We start from the raw sequence: 23,758 nt of genomic DNA, 5'->3' as shown, positions 1-23,758 counted from the left end.
ACATGCATGCTTTCAGTCCTGTTCTCACCATCCTCCTGTTTGCTCGCAGGTTTAGCATAAATGGCATTGAGAGGAAAGCCAGGCTCTCCGGGAATGGGGAAGTTGGTGATTCCTAGCGTGTACATTTCCTTCTCTCCTTGGCTCTTGGAGTTGCACTAAAATCAAAGGACACAGCTGGTAAGAAAATGTGAGAGTAATTCCCGAACTGCAACCCTTCACTGCACGTAGCTGCCAGGAGTGTGTGTGCGCGGGGGTGCTTTGTGAGTGCTCGCCTGCAGTGTGTGAACCTGTAGACCTCTTTAGCACACTGCTCCCAAGGAATAAGCCCAGAGAAACTACTGCAGTGGAATACAGTAGTTAAAATACTAAAAACCAAACCTGCCACACAGGCACACATTTCTCTTCATAAATGCACACAATAATATCTTTTAACTTTTTTTTTTTTGAGACAGAGTTTTAGTATGTAGCTTTTGCTGTCCTTGAACTCATGACATAAACTAGGCTGGCCTCGAACTCACAGAGATCCGCCTGCTTCTGCCTCCTGAGTGCTGGAATTAAAGGTGTGTGCCTCTACCCTATGGTAGGGTCTTACTAGTTAAAATTTCAAGCAGTAATGAATATGGACATCAGAGTTGGCTCTTTGAAATAGCTGGAGCCTTTACATGGAGGAGACTCTAACACGGCTGCACTGCTATCCACTCCACACCTGATACAAATGCTCAACTGTTCTCAGAGGATAAAGGAGACTCCCATCTTCACATGCCCATCACCTCCCAGCCCTCTGCCTCTGAGTCAGTCCCCTATGGGTTCAGAGATCCACAACAGAGAGACCTTTAGCTTGTCCTCAGGTCTTGGCAGACCCAGATGGCTGCGAGGGGTAGCCCATCTCTCTCTGTTGTCCTTGTGTGTGAATAGCCAAGTCTCATTACCTTTTGGAGTTTCTTTAGACACTCAGAAATGTAGAGTGTGATGTAGATCAAGGTCCTGTCCGCTTCATTCTACAAGGGAGAAGAAAACCACACAATGACCACATGAGGTGGATCCTTCAGAGCATCTCTGCCTCCATCATCTGCTGGCATCCAAAGGGCGCTCAGTTTCCCCAAACCCAGCCGTGTGGCTGTCCTGACCAACAGCCTCTTCCTCACGCAGTGTAAGGTGAAGAATGGAGAGTTGGAGTGACCACAGGGGGTTCATTTAAAAAAATCGTTTTCCAGCCAGGTGGTGGTGGCGCACACCTTTAATCCCAGCACTTGGGAGGCAGAGGCAGGTGGATTTCTGAGTTCGAGGCCAACCTGGTCTACAGAGTGAGTTCCAGGACAGCCAGGGCTACTCAGAGAAACCCTGTCTCAACCCACCCCTACCCCCCCCCCCAAATTCGTTTTCCCTTGAGTGTCTGAGAACAGACACATCCCTTCCTTAGCAGTGGAAGAAGTCACTGTACATGTGACAAGTTCTGGGAGAGTTCTACAGGCCCAACATCTTCACCGACCTGAAGAATTGAAGTCAGCTGGTGACTACTGATCACATGTCACTTGTACCAGGTTTTACAGTTATAGTCAGAAAAAGGCCATATGTGCCTCCACTCTCTGTTTCGTTCTGAGACAGGAACTCTGCTCCACAGCCCTGGCTGGCCTCTCTTTCTTGGACAACCTTCTAGCCTCTGGCTCCTTACAGGCAGGCCTGGCATCTAGCCCGTCCCTGTCACACCTCTCACACACACAGCACAGGCTGGCTGTGGGTTACAGACACGCTGCTCAGCCCTGAACAGAGTCCACGTCCTGATGGGTCCTGCTATCCCAGAGAGGAGCAGAAGGTAAAGTCATATAGTTTACCGTACTGTCAAGAACATTCCTTGCCCTTCTTTGTGCCTGGCTCACCACAGTAGCTCAGGAGAGGTTTGTCTCGTACCATGTGTTCCCTTTATAGCCAGGCCCTCTGCTCTCCCTCAGCCACCCTCCTCACACGGAGGGTAGGGAGGACAGGGTCCTAGGAAGGACCAGGGTCCTCAGGTTTCCCTTGTCTCCATCCCAGGCCCACAGCACAGTAGTGCAGTAGACCGCCTGGAACGCTTGGGACCAGAAGTGGTCCAGATGCCCACGTAGTCTGGACACAATTTACCAGTGAATCAGAACCACACCAGAATCCGGTTTGCAGTTTAGGACTCTAAAGTTATTCCAGTCTCGTCTGTCTTAAGAGTAGGGGAGAAGCTGGGCAGTGGTGGCGTATGCCTTTAATCCCAGCACTTGGGAGGCAGAGGCAGGCAGATTTCTGAGTTCGAGGCCAGCCTGGTCTACAGAGTGAGTTCTAGGACAGCCAGGGCTACACAGAGAAACCCTGTCTCAAAAAAACCAACCAAACAACCAAACAAAAAAGAGTGGGCGAGGGAGGTCATTGTTTTTATTTTTCTGAAACACAATTTCAGCATGGAACTCACAACCATTCTCTTGCCTCAGCTTCCCAACTGCTGAGATGACACCAATTTATTTTCAATGTCCAGCCTGCATCGAAAAAAGGAATGGTAGACTGAGGCAGGAGGATTACCCTAAGTTCCAGACCAGCTCTACTAACATAACAAATTCTAGCCAGGCTAATAGCAAAACCCTGTCTCATATCAAACAAGCAGCCTGTGAGACTTCTGACTAGTTCTCCATGAACATGGGTCTGGTACGACATGGGTGCTTAATCAACCCTGAATAAACACAGATGCTTGGCAAACCCTGACAAGGCTGCATAATAAGCTGTTGAGGCTTTGTGGCTAATGACCAGTTGTGACTGGTCAGCCACTGTTCAGTGTGAAAACAGACACAGCAAATGCATAAACAAACGGGCATGGCTGTGCTCCAGTGAGGTTTATTTGCAAAACCAGGCAGTGGGTCCTTTGGTGTGCACAGCAGTAACGAGTGTAGAAGGAAAAGAATCAAAATGCACAGAGGGCTGAGGTAAGCGCTCAGCAGTCAGAGTGACTGCTTTTTGCAGTGTACCTGGGTTTTTCCTAGAACAAACAAGGTAGCTTGGAGTCATTTCTAACTTGAATTACAGGGGATTTAACTCCTTCTTCTATGCATACACGCATGAGTTCATGAGTGTGCGACACTAAATTTTTCTTGTTTGATTTTTTGGTTTTTCAAGACAAGGTTTCTCTGTGTAGCCCTGGCTAAACTGGAACTACCTATGTAGACCAGGCTGGCCTCGAACTCACAAAATCTACCTGCCTCTGCCTCCTGAGTACTGGGATTAAAGCTGTGCGTCACCATGACCAGCCTACAAATAAATAATCTGAAATAAAGAAAGCAAGAAAGCAGGGCTGGAGAGATGGCTCAGCAGTTAAGAACACTGACTGTTCTTCAAGAGGTCATGAGTTCAGTTCCCGGCAATTACATGGTGGCTCACAACCCCTCTTCTGCTGTGTCTGAAGAGAGGGACATTTTATTCACATATATAAAATAAAAAAAAAATCTTTAGAAAAGAAAAAGAAAAAAGCAAGCAAGCAAGGAAGGAAGGAAGGAAGGAAAAGAAACTAATACAGCATCTTCCTTAGGCTCCCAAATTCTATAGTCACCCTCACCATTTAGCCCGCACAGCAACCTGACTTCCAGGTAGATTTTTAGTCCCCTTCTAAAAACTAAGCATTCCCTGGAAGTTACCTTAATTTCATAGTTCTTGAAGAAGACGTTGGCCTTGAAGTAATAGATGGCTTCATCCACAATGTCCGTGTCTTTCGCTAAGTGGGAAACAAGAACGAAGGCCGAGACTGTTACCAAGGGCAAACCTCACACACAGAGGCTGTGAGAACAGGGAGCCAAGCCTAATTCTCACAAGATCTAGAGCTGGATGAAGGAAACCAAGGAAACCGCTGCAGGTTCTCTGCTGGGTTCAGTTCCTGGGGATCTGGCACCCTCTGCTGGGCTCCCAAGGCACCATGCAGCAGACGGTGCACTCAAGTACATGCGGGCAAAAACTCAAGCATAGGCTGGGCAGCGGTGGCACACACCTTTAACCCCAGCACTTGGGAGGCAGAGACAGGCGGGTCTCTTGGTTAGAGGCTAGCCTGGTCTACAGAGTGAGTTCCAGGACAGCCGGGGCTACACAGAGAAACCCTGTCTTCAAAACCAAAACCAAACCAAACCAAAACCCCCACCCAAACGAAACGCTTACATGAGTGTCTATAGGTATGCCACATGTGTGCAGATGCCCACAGGGGTCAGAGGGCACCAGATCCCTTGGAGCTGAAGTTGCAGGTGATTGTGAGGCCCATGTGGGTACTGGGAAGAGCACTCCGTCCGCTGGAGGAGCAGGAAATGCTCCTAACCTCTGAGCCACCCCTTCAGCCCAAACACGGTGTAACCAAGTGTTGTGTATAATTTTATTCGAACCCACACACTGTCGTTTCAGGAGAAATGTTCAAATTATTTAGGAACATTGGGGACATTTCCTTCTTTTTATGAAAACCGTGGCTTCAATCCAGCGTGTTCTAAGTCGCCACAAACTGATGGAAGCCAGAGCACTCCGTGACAGACGCACATCTTGTTACACAACTTCTTTGGCAGTCTGGCCTCTCTTTTTCATTTTGAAAGGTCAGACTTCCCGGGTTTGACGAGCAGCAGCTGGCTGCATCAGTGCTCCCTTACAGCCTCGCCGGTGCCTCTGCCGAGGCTCCCGTAGGAACTTGAGCTCTAGGTTCCTGTTCTCAGCATCCTGCTCCTAAGGAAAGGAAACTTCTCCCGAGCACCTACAGGAGATGGCGGAGGAGCGCAGACCTAACAGAGCTTGGCACACAGAGGCATGAAAAGATATCTGCACAGCAGAAAAGGGCTTTTCTACAGCCGAGCCTTGAACCCAGGGCCTCACACATGCCATACACAGGCTCCATCACAGGGTTGTGCCTCTGCCCCAGACTTCATCTCAGCTCGGCTCAGGACACAGGCATCTACTGCAACAGTTCCAGCCCCTCTAGGAGAGGACCGGTCACCCTCACGTGCTCAGTTTCTCACGGTCTCATTCTTCCTTGAGGACGCAGTTGGAAGGTGGCTATGTTTTCTAGTGCAAGGTGTGATCTGTAACCGTGTGACAGGGCTCGAGGGCCAGTGCTCTTTCTCTCTGGCCTGTAACCTTTAAGCACTGCTCGCCTCAAGTCTGGCTTTCCCCATCTGCTCCCTCTTCTCAGAACCAAGCAAGCCCTGTGGTGACTTGCCAAATCTATTCAATTTGCTTATATTTCAACCAGTGTTACAAAGAAATCCATTTAAGAGGAAGTGAAGTCAAATAATCTGGCAGAGGAAGGAAGGGCAAGGGGAAGGGGACACAGGTGGGAACTGTAACTGTGTGCTTGGAGACCGTGGATGGAACTCCGGCCAGACATTTGCAGGGTCTGGACGCTGTGTCTCCAACAACAGAAGGGGTGCTGTTGGCGGAACATCTCAAGACACGTCAGTGTCGGAAAAAGGGGCTTCAGGAACAGTGAAAAACTGCCTCAGAAATCGAATGGGGGATCTGGAGTGCGGCTGAGGGCAGAGTGGACATTCTGCCCTGATGACTACGAACAATAATGGGGAGTAACAGTGTGTAACCTCAAATTCCCAGACAAGACTGGGAAACAAAGCTGTGATCAAATATCAAAAAAATCAAAATACAGCTAGGCATGGTAGTTTGAACATGCACACCTTTAATCTCAGAGCTCTGGAGGCAGAGGCAGAGGCAGGCAGCATCTCTGTGGGTTGAGGCCAGTGTAGTCTACAGTGTGAGTTCCAGTCCAGGTTGAGGACTACACAGAGAAACCCAGTCTTAAAACACACACACACACACACACACACACACACACACACACACACACATACACACACACCAAAAAACCAAAAGCTAAAACAAAACACACACACACACACACACCAAAAAACCAAAAGCTAAAACAAAACACACACACAAATGGCCAAACTATTTTTAAAGTGTTCAATATCCCTGACCTCAGGGATACACAAATTTAAGCTGCTTTGAGACACTACCCTACCCGAGTCAGAAGGCCAATCCTTAGGAGGAATAGTGGCCAGCCAAGGATAGACAGCAAGACCCTGTCTTTAAAAAAACAACAACAGGGGCTGGAGAGATGGCTCAGTGGTTAAGAGCACTGACTACTCTTCCAGAGGTCCTGAGTTCAATTCCCAGCAACCACATGGTGGCTCACAACCATCTGTACAGCTATAGTGTACTCATATACATAAAATAAATAAATAAATCTTTAAACAAACAAACAAACAAAAACAACAACAAAGTAATGGGCTGGAGAATGGCTCAGGGGTTAAGAGCACTGGCTGCTTTTCAGAAGACCTGGGTTCAGTTTCCAGTACCTACATGGTGGCTCACAACTGCCTGTAACACCATTTTAGGAAATCCAATGCCCTCTTTGGCTTCTGTGGACACCAAGCACAAATATGGTACTTATATATCCTGGCAGGCAAACACTCACATGCACAAAATAAAAATAAATTCTTTTGTATTTTTGGTTTTTTGAGACAGGGTATCTCTGTGTAGCTCTGGCTTTGTAGACCAGGCTACCCTCAAACTCACGGAGATTCGCCAGCCTCTGCCTCTGTCCCCTGAGTGCTGGAATTAAAGGTGTACCCCACTGCTGCCCAACTTAAAACACACACACACACACACACACACACACACACACACACACACACACACATGCATACTTTAAAAAACCTGACAACAAATGTTAGAGAGGATATGGGAAAAAGGGAAGCCTGATTCACTGGTAGTCAAAATGCAAATTAACATGGCCATTGTGTAAATCAGTTTGCAGGGTCCTCAAATGGTTAAAAATGGACTTATTACCATATGATACAGCTATTTCACTCCTGAGCACATACCCAAAGGCCTCCTGTCCTGCCAGTCTTATTTACACAACTGTGTTTATTGCTACTTTATTTAGATAGCAAGGACAAGGGACCCACCTTGTTGTCCACTAACAGATGAACAGATAATGAAAATAGTTACATACGAAATGGAGCAGCATTCAGCTGTAAAGATAAATGAAAGCAGGAGGTTTCTCTCTCTTTTTTTTTAAAGATTTATTTATTTTTATGTGCATTAGTGTATTGCTGCATGCATGTCTGTGTGAGGGAGTCAGATGCCCTGGAACTGGAGTCACAGACAGCTATAAGCCGCCATGTGGGTGCTGGGACTCGAACCCTGGCATTGAGCCATCTCTCCAGACCCCTAATAATGAAATCATGAAATGTGTAGAAAAAAGGAAGAACATGTAAAAGTAAACCATCAAGGTGATCCAAACTCAAAACGGGAGAACACATGTTCTCCCATGCGAGGATCCTAGGCTGTGACATCCTCATGCAAGCAGTGTAAGTGTGCGCACAGAATAACATCAGGAACTAGTAACACCAGTGAAGAGGGAAGGACACACAGACAGCAGGAAAGCACTCCAGACATAAGGCTACTTTTTCCATTTTCAACTCTGTCCTTAGTAAAAGCGTAAAACACTAAGGGAAGCCCCATTGCCTCAGAATGGCTGTTCTAACCACACAGAAGTTCCCGGAGGCTGACAGAGCTCGGGTGGCTTCTTTAAACCAGCTGGTTTTTTGTTCTTGTTGTAAAAGCAAAGTTAAAAAAACAAAAGAGAAGAGAACAAGCCACCACCGAAAACAAGTTAAAAAAGGAATAAACAAACAAAACAAACCACTAAGAAGGCAAAGAAATAAAATCCGGAAAAACAAAAGCATAGATGTAAACAGGTCCAAGCACTTGGGAGACTTAAGACTATTACCCCAGCCGGGCAGTCCCGGTGGCGCACACCTTTAATCCCAGCCCTTGGGAGGAAGAGGCAGGCGGATTTCTGAGTTCAAGGCCAACCTGGTCTACACAGTGAGTTCCAGGACAGCCAGGGCTACACAGAGAAACTCTGTCTCAAAAAACCAAAAGACTGTTGCCCCAGCACTGGGGAAGCAGGCAGGAGGACCACCACAAATTGAGGCTAGTGTGGTTTGACCTCCAGACCCACCAGGGTTTCAGAGAGAGATTTTCTTCTCACATATCCGAGAAAGGTCTAACACTGGGGCATGGTAAGAAACTGACAGAAGGCTGTGGAGCTGCCTCAGCGGGTAAGGGAAAGTGCTTGCAGGGAAAGTTCGGCCACCAGAGTTCGGTGAGAACCAAACGTGGTTTATTATCTTCTCACCTCCAATTTTGTGCTGTGGCTCATGTGGGCCCTCACACACAAACCAGAATCAAAAGCAAGTGACTTTTTTAAAGCTGACCAAAGAAGTAACAGCTTTGGTGGGGAAAGGCTCACTTTCCTTCTGGTTTTGGAGACAGGTTTCACCCTTGCTTAGGCGGGTCCTGAACTACCAGACTCTAGCCACCTCCTAGCTCAGCCTCTTAGGTACTGCCTATGCCCACGTAACGTGTTGTCTGTTGCTTATTTTGTCCAGCATTCAGCATTTTGACAGAAGAAGGCTGGGGACCTGCCACTCAGTTAGTCTGAAATATCTGACAGTGCCTGTGGGGAGTGTGGCCAGAATTCAACATGTTTCCTCTTTTTTTTTTGAGACAGAGTTTCACATAGCCCAGGTTGGCTTGGAACTTGCCGAGAATGACTTTGAACTTCCGATCTTCCTGCTGCCTCCTCCTGAGTGCTAGGATTACAGGTGTGCACCGCAACACCTGGCCCTCAATGTACTGGGGACGGAACCCAGAATCTCCTGCATGCCAAGCAATGGTTCTACCAACAGGGCCACGTCCCCAGCCCACATGTCCTTCTGGCTCACTCAAACATCCTAGAGGAGCAGTTCCCTGTGGAGCTACTGCCCTGTAAAGTATAACAGGAAGCCGAGTAATAGTGACTCAAGCTAAGCTCTTCTCTGCTCTCGAGCCAGCAGGTCTGCTTTGAACCCAGACAGATGAACACGAAGACTTACTCTCCCGGGGGGCGGGTCCTTTGAACTGGCTTCGGATGGGCAACAGTGCCATGTTGCCGATGAGCTTGGTGTCGGGGTCCATGAGAGAAGAGTGGTAAGCCTGCAGGGGCCAGCCCAGGGAAGAAAGAGAGCAAGTGTCACCAGGAGACAAGGCTAGTCCTCCAAAGAAAAATATCCTTAGGACCAACTGTGGGAGGAGAGGGCTGGCTGCTATGAGGAGCCAGCTCCTGACTCAAGAGAACCAACTGGTAGCTTCTGAGACATTCTGTCAGCTGGCTGATAAGTATAGCCATTCCCTCAAACTAAACTGGACATGCCAAATAAAGGTAGGAAGTACCTAAAACCTAATCATAAAAAAGAAAAAATTACACTTTACTACTGTCTTTTACTTCATTTTACTAATGCTCTTTTTCTGTTTTGATGTGTCATGACAGGGTCTCATGATGCAGCCCTGGCTGTCCTGGAATTTACTCTGTAGACCAGGCTGGCCTCCAACTCAGTAGTCTGTCTGCTTCTGCTTCCAGAGTGCTGCGATTAAAGGGGTGCACCACTATGCCTTTTTAAAATAAAAAAAAAATTATTTGCATTTCATGTGCATTGGTGTTTTGCCTGCATGCATGTCTGTGTGAGGACGTGGGATCCCTTGGAACGGGGTGCTGGGAATTGAACCTGGGCTCTCTGAAAGAGCAGCCAGTGCTCTTAACTGCTGAGCTGAGCCATCTCTCTAATCAGGCCCAGTCCATATTCTTTAGATTTTTTAGATATTCCCCCCTTTCTTTCTCTCTCTCTCTCTCTCTCTCTCTCTCTCTCTCTCTCTCTCTCTTTCTCACACACACACACACAGTTTTTTTGAGACTGGGTTCTTTTTTTCCTATTACTATGGTGTGTGTGTGTGTACACGTGTGTGTGTATTCACAAATCTGGGTGCTCATGTGTGCAAATGTCAGGAGTCCTCATCAGGTGACTTCCTCAGTTGCTTCCCCACCTTTATATTCAGGACAGGGGCTGTCAGTGAACCTGAAGCTCATCACCTGGGCAGCCAGGCAGCCAGCAAGCCCCAGAGATCCTCCTGTCTTTGCCTCTCCAGCACTAGGCTTGTAGACATTCGCCACCACATCTGGCCACCACATCTGGGACTGAACTCAAGTGTGCATGCCTGAGTGGCAAGCGCTTCACTGACTGAACCTCCCCCAGCATCAGCTCTGCCTGAGACAGGGTCTCGCTAAGCAGTCCTGGCTGGCTTGGGACTCCCTAGGTAGACAGAGCTGACCTCAAGCTTACAGAGATCCGCCTGCCTGTGCCTCCTGGGATTATATCCTTAGGCTAGAGATACGACATGGGAGGATGTGCTTCCTCCAGTCGGCAGAAGCATTCTACTACAGAGACCACACAAAACAGATTTCCCACCCTCTAGCACACCAGGACCCAAGCCCTGGTTTTGAAATCTGTCACTTCCTGTCTTTATGGCCACAGAAGATTCTTCCTTGAACCTGTTTCCCCACCCCCACCCCTTTCAACCACAACACGTAGCCCAGGCTGGCCTCTCACTATGTAGGTGAGGATGACTTTGAACTTATCCTTCTGCCTCTACCTCCCCATGCTGGGATGACGGGTCTAGATAAGCACAGTACTGTTGATTAAACCTAGGGATTTGGGCTGGTGAGATGGCTCAGCGGGTAAGAGCACTGACTGCTCTTTCAAAGGTCCTGAGTTCGGATCCCAGCAACCACATGGTGGCTCACAACCACCGGTAATGAGGTCTGAGGCCCTCCTCTGGTGCGTCTGAAGACAGCTGCAGTGTAGCCAGAGCGAGCAGGGCCGTCCTGCGTTCAGTTCCCAGCAGCCACACGATGGCTCATGGCCATCTGTACAGATACAGTGTACTCATACACATAAAATAAATAAATAAATCTTAAAAAAAAAAAAAAATAAAACAAAACCCTAGGGATTCAGGCATTCCAGGCAAGTGCTCTCTCTACCAACTAAGCGCTCTCCTCCAGTTCCCACCAGCCTGCTTCTAAATTTGTAAAATGAGTAAGACACAGGAGACCTTTGGTGAGTAGGTATGAGCTAGAGGAGAGAGGAACTGTACTGATGAACAATTTTATATGCTGGTTCCTAGTTTTACTTTTTTATGTCTCCGGTGAATGAAACAATTCATTCATTCATCCATCCATCCATCAAATGATTGCTCAGCACCTTTTTGTGCAAGATACAATGACAGTGTGATTTGTTTTTTTAGGATCAAAAAATATCTTAATTATCTGTATGCATTGTATCTGTTGATGGGTATTTCTGTGTGTATAGAGTATCCATGGAGGTCCAGCAGATGGTGTTGGGGTCCCAGGAGCTGGAATCATAGGCAGTTGTGAACTGCTGGATATGGAGGCTGGGAATAAAACTCCAGTGCTCAGCTAGGTGGTGGTGGCGCACGCCTTTAATCCCAGCACTTGGGAGGCAGAGACAGGTGGATTTCTGAGTTCGAGGCCAGCCTGGTCTACAGTGTGAGTCCCAGGACAGCCAGGGCTATACAGAGAAACCCTGTCTCGAAAAACCAAAAAAAACAAACAACAACAACAACAAAAAAAACTCCAGTGCTCTTAAAGGGGAGCTTGAGAATGTTGGGGACTTCCCCCCATTAATGGCAAATAGCCCTTTAAAAGCCAATAGTCTATAAATTTGCCCCACCTACTAAAAACTTTCATGCATATCATTTTTAAAAAACTTTATTTATGTATGTGTTTTATGTGTGAGTTCTGTCTGTATGTATGCCTGCATACCAGAAGAGGGCATCAGATCCCATTATAGGTTGAGAATTGCCCTGTGGGTGCTAGTAATTGAACTCAAGATCGCTGGAAGATCTTGTCATCCTGTTACTTGGGGCTCATTTCACATATTCCTCAAAAAAATCAGAAGATAGTGTCATCCTGTTACTCGGGGCTCATTTCACATATTCCTCAAAAGAATCATAAAGAATCATAAGAATCATAAAGAATCATAAGAATCATAAATCTTCCAAAGCTAAACATGGTGATGCAGGGCAGGCTTGTGACGTCAGCTACTTGGGAGGCTGAGGCAGGAGAATCACATATTCAAGGCCAGCCTGGGAAATTTTATGAGACCCCTTTTCAAAAATAAAAAAGATGTAGGAATATAGCTCAGTGGTAGAGCATCTATGTAGCATGCCATGAGGCCCTGAGTTCAATTCCCCACTGCTGCCCAAACACATATACAGTTCAAAGGTATGCTTGCTCTCCTGCTCCTTATAAATAAGCCTTATTTATGCCAGCCTCTTGCCTACATCCCTGAGTCCCCTGCTCCCCAAATCCCAGTGTCACCAGGCACTGGTTTGTTTTTATTTTTTAGACATGAACATGTACGCATGTGTATGTGTGTGTGTGTGTGTGTGTGTTTGTATGTGTAAGGACAGAAGTTAATGTTGGCTATCTTCCTCAAATTGCCTCTAGCTTGTGTGTGTGTGTATGTGTGTGAGGTATTCATGTGTGTGTACATGTGTGCACATGTGTGCATACAGGTACATATATGTGTAAGTCCACTGGTAGAGGCCACAGGTCTCTTTTGAGACCAGGAGCCTCAGGGATCTCTATTCATCCCCAGCTCTGGAACTGCGGACAGGATCTGGCTCCCCTGACTGTTTTCCTTGTACTCGTTTCCTGCTTGGGCCACTGAGACACCCCAGCCCTACTATGTATTATTTGTATGTGTGTGTGAGACAGTGTCTCTCACTGAGACACCCCAGCCCTACTATGTATTATTTGTGTGTGTGAGAGACAGTGTCTCTCACTGAACCCAGAACTTGCTGATTTTTGGCTAGGCTGCCTGTCCTTTGCCTCCCCAGAGCTGGGGTCATAGGCATGAGCTGCGGTACCCTGTAACCCCATCTTCCTGCACAACAAGCTCTTTCCCCAGCCTCTTTGTTTCCCCATTTCTCTGGAGACAAGCTTACAGCTATGTAGCCCAGGCTGGCCTAGAACTCACTACATAGTCTACACTGGCCTGAAATGACTGCTACAGGGGGGGGGGGGTAGTGGCCACCTATCTATTTTCGTCACAGCATTTGTTGAGATCTGAAACTACTTCCTATTTGTATTTACATGGTTATTGTCTACCCGTTAAAATATAAGCTCCTTGAGTGGGCCTTAGTCGCTGCTGTTAACAGTGCTGGCTTCACAGCTGAGAGTTCAGGAACACTTGTCCAGTGTAGGCAGACGTTATTCAAGCGTCCCTTTACTAATCTGCAATCAGCATCAATTTCCTCCCACTCGAATGTACACGAAAAAGGAAACTCCTGGAAACCAGCGCTGACTCGGTGGTGGTCTGGGAGTCGGGGAGGGTGGGGGGTGGGAGTTACAGCAGGGAGGACGAAGGAAGGGGTCCATCGGGGGAGAAGTCTGACAGGTGACTAGTAGCAGGCCGACCCACTCCCTAGGGCGGAGGAGGAAGTGGAAATGACAAGACGGAAGAAAAGAAGAGAAGCCGGACCCTAGATTTAAAAATAAATGAAAAGCCATCGTTCTTAGGTTCGAGGCTCTAGGGTGGGATTAGGGAACACTGCAGGATCGGGGAAAGGGAGCGGGGGCAGCGGGGCGAGAGAGCCGGTGCTGGAGGCAGAGGCTACAGAACAGGGGGAAGTTTCCTCTCTCCCAGGCCTTCTGACACAGGTCTCCTGCCTCCCTTAGGGCCCTCGCCCCGCTCGGCTCCCCGCCCTTGGGCTCGAAGCCTTACCGGCATCTTGACGGTGTCCGGATTCGATCCCGAGAAGCTGAACCCAGAGAGCGGAGCGTTTCCGGCGAACTAGCCTGGGTGGAGTGGGCGGAAGTAAGCCGGAAGAGGCGGGCGAAGCGAATAAACTCACTTCCTGCCCCGCCCCCGTTGTTTGCTACGGCTGCGCAGATAGCAAGGGACGCCAGGGGGCGCGCCAGCACTAAGCTGAGTGTGGCGCCTGCGTGAAACGCGTTCAGGAAAAAAAGGCTGGGCTTTGGAATTGAAGAATCTGTCTCAAGGGGTTAATAATCAACTCCCGTTTTTTGCCCATTCCCTGGTTTCAGCTTCAAATCCAATACCACTCAGTTGCCTGATTTATCCTTCTGCTATGTCTAGTTTTTTACTTTTACCACAGTGCAAGTGGGGGAAGTCAGTTCTTATTTTCCATCGTGAGACTCAGGATAAACTCAGTCTGCAGAAACTCAGAAACTTCAGAAACACTGAGCCGAGCTGGGCGGTGGTGGCGCACCCCTTTAATCTCCAGCACTTGGGAGGCAGAGGCAGGCAGATTTCTGGGTTCGAGGCCAACCTGGTCTACAGAGTGAGTTCCAGGACAGCCAGGGCTATAAAGAGAAACCCTGTCTCGAAAAACAAAAAAAACAAGCCAGAAACACTGAGCCGTCTCGGTAGCCACAATTTTTATTTTTTGTTTTTTAATTTTTATTTTGTTAGAAGTCACATGAAGTCCAGCTGGCCTATACATATATATGAATAAGAACTTATCTGCCTCCACTTGTATTCAGGAATTACAGATGTGTGCCCATCACTCCTGTTACTTTTATTTGCTTAGTTTTACGATGCCTGGTGTGGTGTCTCAGTCTCCCTATCTTCCTTGTCATGTTAAAACAGTCATGGTCTACCACAGTCATGGGTAAAAGGCAGAAAAGTCCTGGGCCTGCCCCTTGACCTGTGTGTCACCCACTAAATGTGTATCATCCACCACTGACACCCATCATATATGTATGTATGTATTTTGAGTCTCACTGTGTAGCCCTTGCTAACCTGGAACTTGCTTTGTAGACCAGGCTGGCCTTGAACTCTGAGATCCACCTGCCCTTGCCTCCCAAGTGCTGAGACTGAAGGTATATGCTACCACCATACGCAGCCAACCACTTTTATGTTTGTGAGACAAGTCTCACTGTGTAGCCCAGGCTGGTCTCTACAATGTCTGGCTTGTACTTTGTATGACCATTGAGCAGCCATGTCCTGGGTCTGAATCCTAGTTCTAACATGACTAGCTGCATTATTCTGGGCAACTTAATTTACCTCTCTATGCCTCTGTTCCTCACCTAAATAGAGACTGCAGTGTTTACCTCATTGCTTAGGGAGGCTAAAATGAGCTACAAGAAAAGTATTTAGGGGCTAGAGAGATGGCTCAGTGGTTAAGAGCACTGACTGCTCTTCCAACAGTTTTCCTTGATCAACAGACTAAGTCATTCCCTGCTTTGTTACTCCTCCATTCCCCTTTCAAGGCCAGCGTTGCCAGGGTGTGTGTGAGAATCTCCACTCTATAGAACCCATTTGTATTATTATGTCCACCTCCCGCGAGGTGGTCAAATCTCTGAAGTCAAGCCGGGCAGTGGTGGCGCACGCCTTTAATCCCAGCGCTTGGGAGGCAGAGGCAGGTGGATTTCTGAGTTCGAGGCCAGCCTGGTCTACAGAGTGAGTTCCAGGACAGCCAGGGCTACACAGAGAAACCCTGTCTTGAAAAAACAAAAACAAACAAAACAAAACAAAAATTTCTGAAGTCAAGTTCATTAAAGGCCAGGAGTCCAACAAAGACAACAGAACTGTCCCCACTCAGACCCTGCCCAGACACAAACCAAGGAGAAGGGAGCTACAGAAACAAACCCTGACAACTTCCCCCAACAGTTCCCTGTCTCAAAAAAACAAAAACAAACAACCCCCCCCAAAAAACAAAACCAAAAAGGAAATGGATCATCATAGCACTATAGGCCAACATGACATTTGACCTGATTCACATTTCTATGAGGGCTTAATTAGCATCACCAGGTAGACTGGTAACCAAATAACCAGAGGAGCCTTGGGCCTTGTTGCAAGGATTCAATGAAAGAAATTATGAAAAATGCTCTGTAATGTCATGTCTAACTGGGCTTAATGAGATCCAGCCCTGCTCTGCCGGAGGGTTGCTGGGGCAAAACCTTCCAGCTGCCTGCTCCCATGGCCTGCACCACACCGGCTGCCAGTGGACTCTGAAAAGCTGAACATAATTCAATGTAAGTTAAAAAGAAAAACTATTTCTTCTGCTTTAGGGTATACAGTATTCCAGGAAAATCTAAGCTTTTAAATTCTCAGAGACCACAAACAAAGCAAAGTTTTGGTTTTTTGTTTGTTTGTTTTTCTCATTTTTGAAACACGTGTAGCCCAGACTGGCATTGGTTTCCTGACAATCCTACCTCAACCTCCTGAATCCTGAGACTACAGCCACCATGCTCACAGAGACACACACTAGATTTCTAAACAGGCACTGCCAACATTCTGACACCTGGGGAAACTAGCCTGTTTAAGAGTTTTTCTGGAATGTGTATTTCACAGTCTGCCTAAAAAAACAAGAATGTAAAGAGGACGATCTGTTTCCTCTTTGTTCATATATACAAATCTCAAATACAATTTTCTTTTTTTCTTTTTTTTTTTGGTTTTTGAGACAAGGTCTCTGTGTATAGCCTTGGCTGTCCTGTAACTCACTCTGTAGACCAGGCTGGCCTCAAACTCAGAAATCCGCCTGCCTCTGCCTCCCAAGTGCTGGGATTAAAGGCGTGTGCCACCACTGCCCAGCCAACAGCTTTCATTTTTAATCATATAAATAATACATATTTGATTTGGGAAAATAGATTTATGTATATCCTTCCAATTTTACATTTTGATGTAGATCTATGTTTTTTGTTATAATAATTTGTACCTCTCCAAACAAACAAAAAAAGACCCCTCAAAAAAAAACCAAAAAACCCAATTGTAAAAGTGAGGTTATATTGGCTCTAGTTGAGTGTGCGCGCGAGCACACACACACACACACACACACACACACACACAAGCACATCACTGGTGGTGTGTGGCTAAGTTGATTTATATTATATACAAGTCTTTGTGCATTAATTTCTACTTTGATTTAAAAAAAAAAAAATCCAAACAATAGTGTCAGGATAAAATCTCCTGAAACAGCAGCAGTTTCAGAGCTCAGAGGCTCATCCCTAGAGCCCAGCGTTCTTTATAGACACAAGCAGCAGCTCCCCAGTTACATCCTCCAGGAGAAGAGCACTTCTCAACTCGGCCAGGGGGATGGTGGCTTCGTAGTCAACCTCACTCATTCTGTCGTTCTTGAAAATACTCATCAAACATGGAGGAAGACTCTTCTTCCTGCTCCTGTTACAAAGGAAACCCAGAACAGACCATGCATCCCTCCTCTCGGGACACCTCGTGAGTTGACACAGTGAAGCCCAGCTTACCCTTGGCTCCTTAAACTCCAAGTCCTCCCCATACTGAATGGCAAAGTCGATGTGCTGGAGCACGATGTTCATGCTCTCCTCATCTGACTGATCGTACGGCAGAAAGCGAACCATGCTGTAGTCATCGACCTGCAAACACCGGTTTGGAGAAGCGGGCTCTCTGACAGTGCAGCGGACGATTCCCACTGCAGGCCTGCTTAATAATCATTTATACTTCTCCTTTAAAGTACAAGTGCTCGGCTGGCAGGCTGTGTCAGGGGTAAGGTGCTTGCTGCCAAGCTTGCTAAACTTAACAACCTCACCTTGATCCTTAAAATCCACACAATGAAGGAGAAGACAATCAACTCCTGCAGACTGTCTTCCTGGCACACACACACACAAGCATGCTCACAAGCACACAAATAAATAAAGGTAAAAACCAAGGAAGCAAGCAAACACTCACATGCACTGGGCTGGGGAAAGGAGCCCTGGAGAAAGACAGTCCCACCTATGGTTGACCTTTCTGACTTCTGACCTGCTAGAACTGAGCTGTCCCACCGCCACCTGTCCAACTGCCTGAACTAACCATCAAGTCTCTCTCCATCCCCAACCCCCAGCTTCTTATAGGGGACAGCAGTGGACTGTGCTGCACACAGGTGGACACTGGCTGGCCATGGGCAGACACCCAGGAATCACTGGAAAAGGCCTTAAAGGGACCACTGGGATGCTTACCAGGCCACACACAGCCTTTGTCAACTTCTTGAACTTTTGGCTTCTTAAGTCTCCTGTTGAATCTTCTAGCAAAGAGTACATGTCTGGATCTAGAAACCTTTAAAGTGAGAGGGAGACATGGAGGAAGGAGTACACGAGGGAAGAGGCTGCACCCCTGGCCTGTCTTGGGGTGGGGGGTACAGAACTCACTTCTCAATCTCCTTCTTGGCTCTCTTACTCAGCAGATCCATCTTCGTCATGATGTTAACCTGTGGGATCTCTAGAGAAATCATGGCACTCAAGGCTGCCAGGATGCCAGAAATAAACTGGACAAGGAAAGAGAACAGAAACGATCAGTTATTGCCAACAAGGGCCCCCTGACCCACACGAAGGATACTGTTACCCAACCCAAGAGATTAATCTTACAGGGAAAGACACTTGCTAAGACGGTGGTAGAAAGGAGATATAATATGACATGTAATAAAGAAAATACCTAATTAAAAAAAAAAAAAGATGGTGGTAGAGGCCTGCCTGGTCTTGAAGGAGAGAGGGGCGTGGCAGGCCTTTAATCCCAGCTGCGCAGACAGGAATCCAGTTCTGGGCCAGTCTTTGCTACACAGAAAGACTGTCCCAAACCCATCAATGAATCACTTGACCTACCTTGATCACATCTCTGGATTTTGACCATGACATTGGCCTTCTTTCCCACTAACACCCCTCATGACTACTAATGAGAAAATGGGGTCTATAATTTCTAAACAGGAATAAAGGTCCTCAGAAAACTAAAAATAGATTTTTCTAATTTTTAATCTTTATATTTGAGATACTGTCTTACTCTGTAGCCCAAGCTAACCTTGAACTTGAAGTAATCCTCTTGCCTCGGGCTCCTGAGTGCTGCGACTGCTGGCACAAACCACTCACCCAGATCAGTATTTTTTTTTTTTTCCCCGAAACAGGGTTTCTCTGTGTAGCCCTGGCTGTCTTGGAACTCACTCTGTAGACCAGGCTGGCCTCAAACTGAGAAATCCACCTGCCTCTGCCTCGCAAGTGCTGGGATTAAAGGTGTGCATCACCACTGCCCAGATACCTCAATTCTTATTTCATAAGCAGGTCCCCCAATCTATTTTTCTTCTTATTTTTTTGAGCCAGAGAACTCTGGCTAGCCTGAAACTTGATTTGTAGTTCAGGCTGGCCTTGAACTCAAAGAGATCCTTCTGACTCTGCCTCCCCAGTGCTAGGATTAAAGTCACCATACCCAGCTAAATCTATTTCTTAGGTAAACATGCATTCACTTAGTAATTTGATCACTAGAGATACTAAATAAATGTTATAGCCTATGAAATGTGGAGACTCACACAGAACGAGCAGAGATTGTCACTTGCTCTGAAAAATCTACAAGAGATTCATCCTCAGACCTTGAATGACTCCACCATGAACTGAGAATCAACAAGGAACACTCCGCACACTCGGAACTCCCACTGTTCAAGCTGCTGGACCAGCTGCTTCATCACAGGTAGGTGGGTGTAGAGCTCAATCTGACCTGCAGGGGGTGCACAGAACAGCAGTCAGGAACCCGCAGCCCGCTGCAGAGGTGGAGTAAAAGCGGGAAGGGCACACAGTAGACGAATGTCTAGTGTGTGTGAAACCCTCCGATCAAAACCCCTGTACTGAAAGAGAAGGACGTCAGACCCTGCTACACATCCAGGTGTTTTGCTTTGTGTTGTCTGTGGTGCTGGGGACTGAACTGCAGCCTTGTGCATGCTAGGCAAACATGCCGTGACTGTCCATCCCCTCACACCATGCAGTTTTTCCCTTTGATTTTTGTGGGGTTTTTGCATTTTGTTCCTGAGCTTTGTTGTTTTGATTTATGTATGTCTGTATGTCACGTGTTTGCAGTTGCCTGTGGAGGCCAGAACAGGGTGTCAGAGCTGAAGTTATAGAAGTTGCTCTCAACCTCTGAGCCACCTTCCACTCCCTGCACTCAGCGTTATGGGCGCATTACAGGCCCCCAGGACAGTCACGGGACCTGAGGGACAGCCACCACGGGGACAGCAGGCAGACTATATTTTATATTTTTACATTTCCTTTTTGTCAGTGCTGGGGCTGGGGATGTGACCCTGTGGCAAACTGCCTCCCTGATGTGAACTAGCCCAGGACTCTGCCCTCAGCACAGAAAAACAGTAATACAAGCACAAAGAGGAAGCTTGGGAAAGCACGCGCACGCGCACGCGCACACACACACACACACACACACACACATACACACACACACACGCGCGCGCGCAAGCGCGCTTATGCTTCTGAGGAAGGCCACGTGTTCAATTAAAAGCAAGAGAAAGAAAGCAAGTGAAGGTCACACATGAGCAAGGCTGGCTCTGTAGCTCCAAGACTACATCTCACCTGTCACCTGTCCCTTCCCAGTTTCACCTCCCAGCACCTCTAGTCACCCAGCCATCCCTGCCTCTGCTATCTCAATTCTGTCCCACAGCCTAGTTTAAAGGACAACTGGCCAGTTGCCTCCTGCTCCTTCTGTGGGTCACCTGCCAAAAATACTAATTACAGGGTGACTGTCTGTCCACTTGCTTGCCACTGAACCATAAGTTCTAAGGCCCCAGCCTTGGCTTCCTTATTCTTAAGGTTGATCTCAGTATGCACTTGATAAACCCAAGGGATAAACTGGAGCCAGCTGGGTTCCACAGTGTCACTGTTCACTACTATCCCCATGAGGACAACGCCACAGCTTCAGGGCAGACTGTACATTCAAGTTTTTGACGTACCTGGACAGTCAAAAAGGATGTAATCGTCCTCAACGTGGCCCAGACAGTTCTCCAGCCAGTCAAAGTTATTGGCAAAGTACTCCATGCAGAACACCAATCCTCCGTTGGGACCAAACCGCAGAGAGTCGTCCTCCATCACATCGTCCACCTCGATCAGTTCCCGGATGTCTGCAGAGCCAGCCAGGGAGCAGAATGAGTGTCCAGTTGGAAAACTTAAATCAACAGGTTTATAAAGAATTCCCACACGGGGCTGGCATGACAGCTCGGTGACTAAGAGTGTTTGGTGCACAGCAGTGAGGACCAGAGTTTAAGTCTCCGGCACCCGTGTAAAAAGCTGGGCTTGGCCACACATCTGTAACTGCAGTGCTGTGGGCAGAGACAGGAGGATTGCTGGGCATTGTGTCCAAGGTTCAGGTAGAGACCCTGCCTCACAGGTGGAGAGTGAGAGACCGAAACAGCGGACTGAGCATTACTACAGAGATAGCACACAGCAGAGCACGATGCAGACGAAGAGGGGAGGGAGCTCTTTTTTGTGTGTTTGGGCTTTTTGGTTTTTTTGGATTTTTTTCTTTGTTTTGAGACAAGGTCTTAGACCAGGCTGTCCTAGAACTCACAGAGACCTGCCTGCCCCTGCCTCATGAGTGCTGGGATTAAAGGCATTCACTGCCACACTTAGCCTGGAGGGGAAGCCCTTAAAGCTCTGCTCCCAGGTGTATCATCAAGTGAAAACTTTAAGGCACTTTGATTCCTGTAAGAATCAAACGTGTTGAAGAAAAAAGCTGGCTGTGATGGCAGGCATCTATGGGCTTAGTTAGCTCTTGGGAGAGTGAGAAAGAGGTCTGTGTAGCTAGGTCCTGTTTTGAGGCAAAAACCAAAACCAAACACAACAAAACCCAGAAGTCCACTGCACACACTGTGTATACGCTCAGGCTGGATTTCAGACGCACAAGTCGCTTATGGAGGAACACATCAGAAACCAGCAATACTGGCTACTGAAAGGAGCAGGCTTGGCCGCTAGGCTACGCTTCTGGACACTTCCTCCTCTGTGTGACTCATATTTTGAACCATTTGGCTATGTAGTGCGTATAACAAGAAGTCAGCTAAAGCCAAGCAGTGGTGGCGCACTCCTATTATCCCAGCACTTGGGGAAGCAGAGGCAGGCGGATTTCTGAGTTCAAGGCCAGCTGGTCTACAGAGTGAGTTCCAGGACAGCCAGGGCTACACAGAGAAACCCCGTCTTGAAGGAAACAAACCAAAAAAACCAAAACCCTCAAGCTAAAATAAAAACATTCCGTGGCAGTCAGTGCCCATACTGCAGAACTTTCTCCCCACCCCCTCTCCATCCCCTCCCACCAGCCGTCAGTCCCACTGCTCCATTGCTAACTCTGGTCAAAGCTGCCAGCATTCTCATGGTCCCACATCTGTCACCGTCTTACATAACTGCTCCATTGGACCTATGTAAACAACACCCCTTTCTTGAAAAATTCCCTCTTGTCCCTTCTGAAGCTTACTGATCACCTCCTCTAACAGCCTCCAGAGAACATACAGCGTCAAGGCTCGGCCTCTGTCCCTCTCTAACCAAACTCCCTCCTAATATGCGGTCATCCCATCCTGGAACTTAATGTACTGAGATTTTATTTATTTATTTATTTAGCTGCTGGCTCAAATATTTGCATCTTCCATCTAAGTGAGCAGTTTCTGTTTGATTGAGGTTTACTGTTTTTAATTAAAAAAAAAATTGCTTTGTTTTGTTTCACTGAGCACTGAGCCTATACAACTCACTTGGTTTTATGTGGTGCTGAGGGTAAAACCCTGGGCTTCACGTACCCTAGGCAAGCACTCCACCACCAAGCCACCCCCGAGCCCCGAGCCTCACCTTTTTAAGCCAGCGCAGGTGCTATTTACTGCGGACAAACCATCTTAGCCCCAGCTTACCAGGGTAAGCAACAAAGGGACCAGAGGGAAAGGCAGGGAGGCAGGGAAAAGGGGGTCACTGTACCCACGCCCACAAACACCACCCACCAATGGCACGTGGCCTCATCTCACTCATCATGAAAGCAGGGGTGAGCACGTGAGTAACCAAGCAGCCAGTTTCCAGTGCCGTCTGAGCTCTGCTGTGCCTGAGGAAGGTGGCCCTGCCAGCCCTGCCAGGACTCACCAGCCATGACAGGGTAGCTGAAGTGCTCTGCAGCCGGGTCCAGGTTGACCACCTGGACAGATCGGTTGAGGGCTTCACAGTGCTGAACCATGGTGGAGCAGTAGGTGCTCTGTAACGTTACAAGGCGGGGGGTTAGCACCCAAGGCAGGATAGAGTCACCCTATACTCTACACCCCTAGATACTTCTCCCCTCTCTGAGCCAGTATCCAACCAGGCCAAACTGTACCTCCAAGGAAAACCAGAGCTGCAGATCAGGATGCAGGGCTGGGGCTCAGGGAAGGTTTTAACACAGTTCACAAACGAACTGTACAGAGTACAGACATGATCTCCACCATGCTTCCTTCTGGCAGCCTGTTCTCTCTACCTGGGACAGCCCCTCCAAACAGATGCACTGGAACTGACAGGTGAGCTATGTACCTTCCCAATCAGATGACAGGCCCTGTGGAGCCACATGGACATCTCTGGTACTCTGAATATTGGGCTTACTAACTATTAAAATGATAAAACACCTCCACAGACTCTAAGAGTCCCTCCAACGTCATCATTGCCTTTTCTACTGTATTTAGTGTCCCTAGCATCATTCTCTTAATATGTATTTACAAAGAAACACTGTATCACAATTAAAAATAAAAACCAGAGCGAGACTGGGCAGTGGTGGTGCATGCCTTTAATCCCAGCACTTGAGAGGCAGAGCCAGGTGGATTTCTGAGTTTGAGGCTAGCCTGGTCTACAGCGTGAGTTCCAGGACAGCCAGGGCTGCATAGAGAAACCCTGTCTGGAAAAACAAAAAACAAAAACAAAAAACAAAAAACCAGAGCCAGGTGGCAGCAGCGGCGGTGGTGGTGGTGGTAAACACCTTTAATCCTGGCGGGCGGATCTTTGTGAGTTTGAGGCCAGCCTGATCTACAGAGGGAGTTCCAGGACAGTCAAGGCTACACAGAAAAACCGTGTCTC

General features: G+C 47.7%; 2 protein-coding genes across 2 annotated transcripts in view; both read right to left on the bottom strand.

Moving 5' to 3' along the window:
• The window catches only part of Arpc3 (actin related protein 2/3 complex subunit 3), a 16,329-nt gene extending 2,528 nt beyond the window's left edge, over window positions 1-13,801 (bottom strand). Inside the window, exons 1-5 of the mRNA XM_031337776.1 lie at window positions 13,677-13,801; window positions 8,931-9,030; window positions 3,645-3,721; window positions 930-998; window positions 29-155 (exon numbers count right to left, since the gene is read on the bottom strand). Of these exons, the coding sequence (XP_031193636.1) occupies window positions 29-155; window positions 930-998; window positions 3,645-3,721; window positions 8,931-9,030; window positions 13,677-13,682 (379 nt within the window). The 5' untranslated portion in view covers window positions 13,683-13,801. The remainder of the gene's footprint in view (window positions 1-28; window positions 156-929; window positions 999-3,644; window positions 3,722-8,930; window positions 9,031-13,676) is intronic.
• Window positions 13,802-16,554: 2,753 nt separating this feature from the next.
• LOC116068364 (GPN-loop GTPase 3-like) overlaps window positions 16,555-23,758 on the bottom strand; it is an 8,510-nt gene continuing 1,306 nt past the window's right edge. Inside the window, exons 2-8 of the mRNA XM_031337775.1 lie at window positions 22,805-22,913; window positions 20,647-20,814; window positions 19,285-19,409; window positions 18,080-18,195; window positions 17,891-17,987; window positions 17,180-17,308; window positions 16,555-17,096 (exon numbers count right to left, since the gene is read on the bottom strand). Of these exons, the coding sequence (XP_031193635.1) occupies window positions 17,034-17,096; window positions 17,180-17,308; window positions 17,891-17,987; window positions 18,080-18,195; window positions 19,285-19,409; window positions 20,647-20,814; window positions 22,805-22,913 (807 nt within the window). The 3' untranslated portion in view covers window positions 16,555-17,033. The remainder of the gene's footprint in view (window positions 17,097-17,179; window positions 17,309-17,890; window positions 17,988-18,079; window positions 18,196-19,284; window positions 19,410-20,646; window positions 20,815-22,804; window positions 22,914-23,758) is intronic.

The sequence above is a fragment of the Mastomys coucha genome, unplaced genomic scaffold (assembly GCF_008632895.1).
Source record: "Mastomys coucha isolate ucsf_1 unplaced genomic scaffold, UCSF_Mcou_1 pScaffold22, whole genome shotgun sequence".
NCBI lineage: Eukaryota > Metazoa > Chordata > Mammalia > Rodentia > Muridae > Mastomys > Mastomys coucha.
Note: the sequence above shows the minus strand (reverse complement) of the source record. Positions and strands in the feature narration are given on the sequence as shown.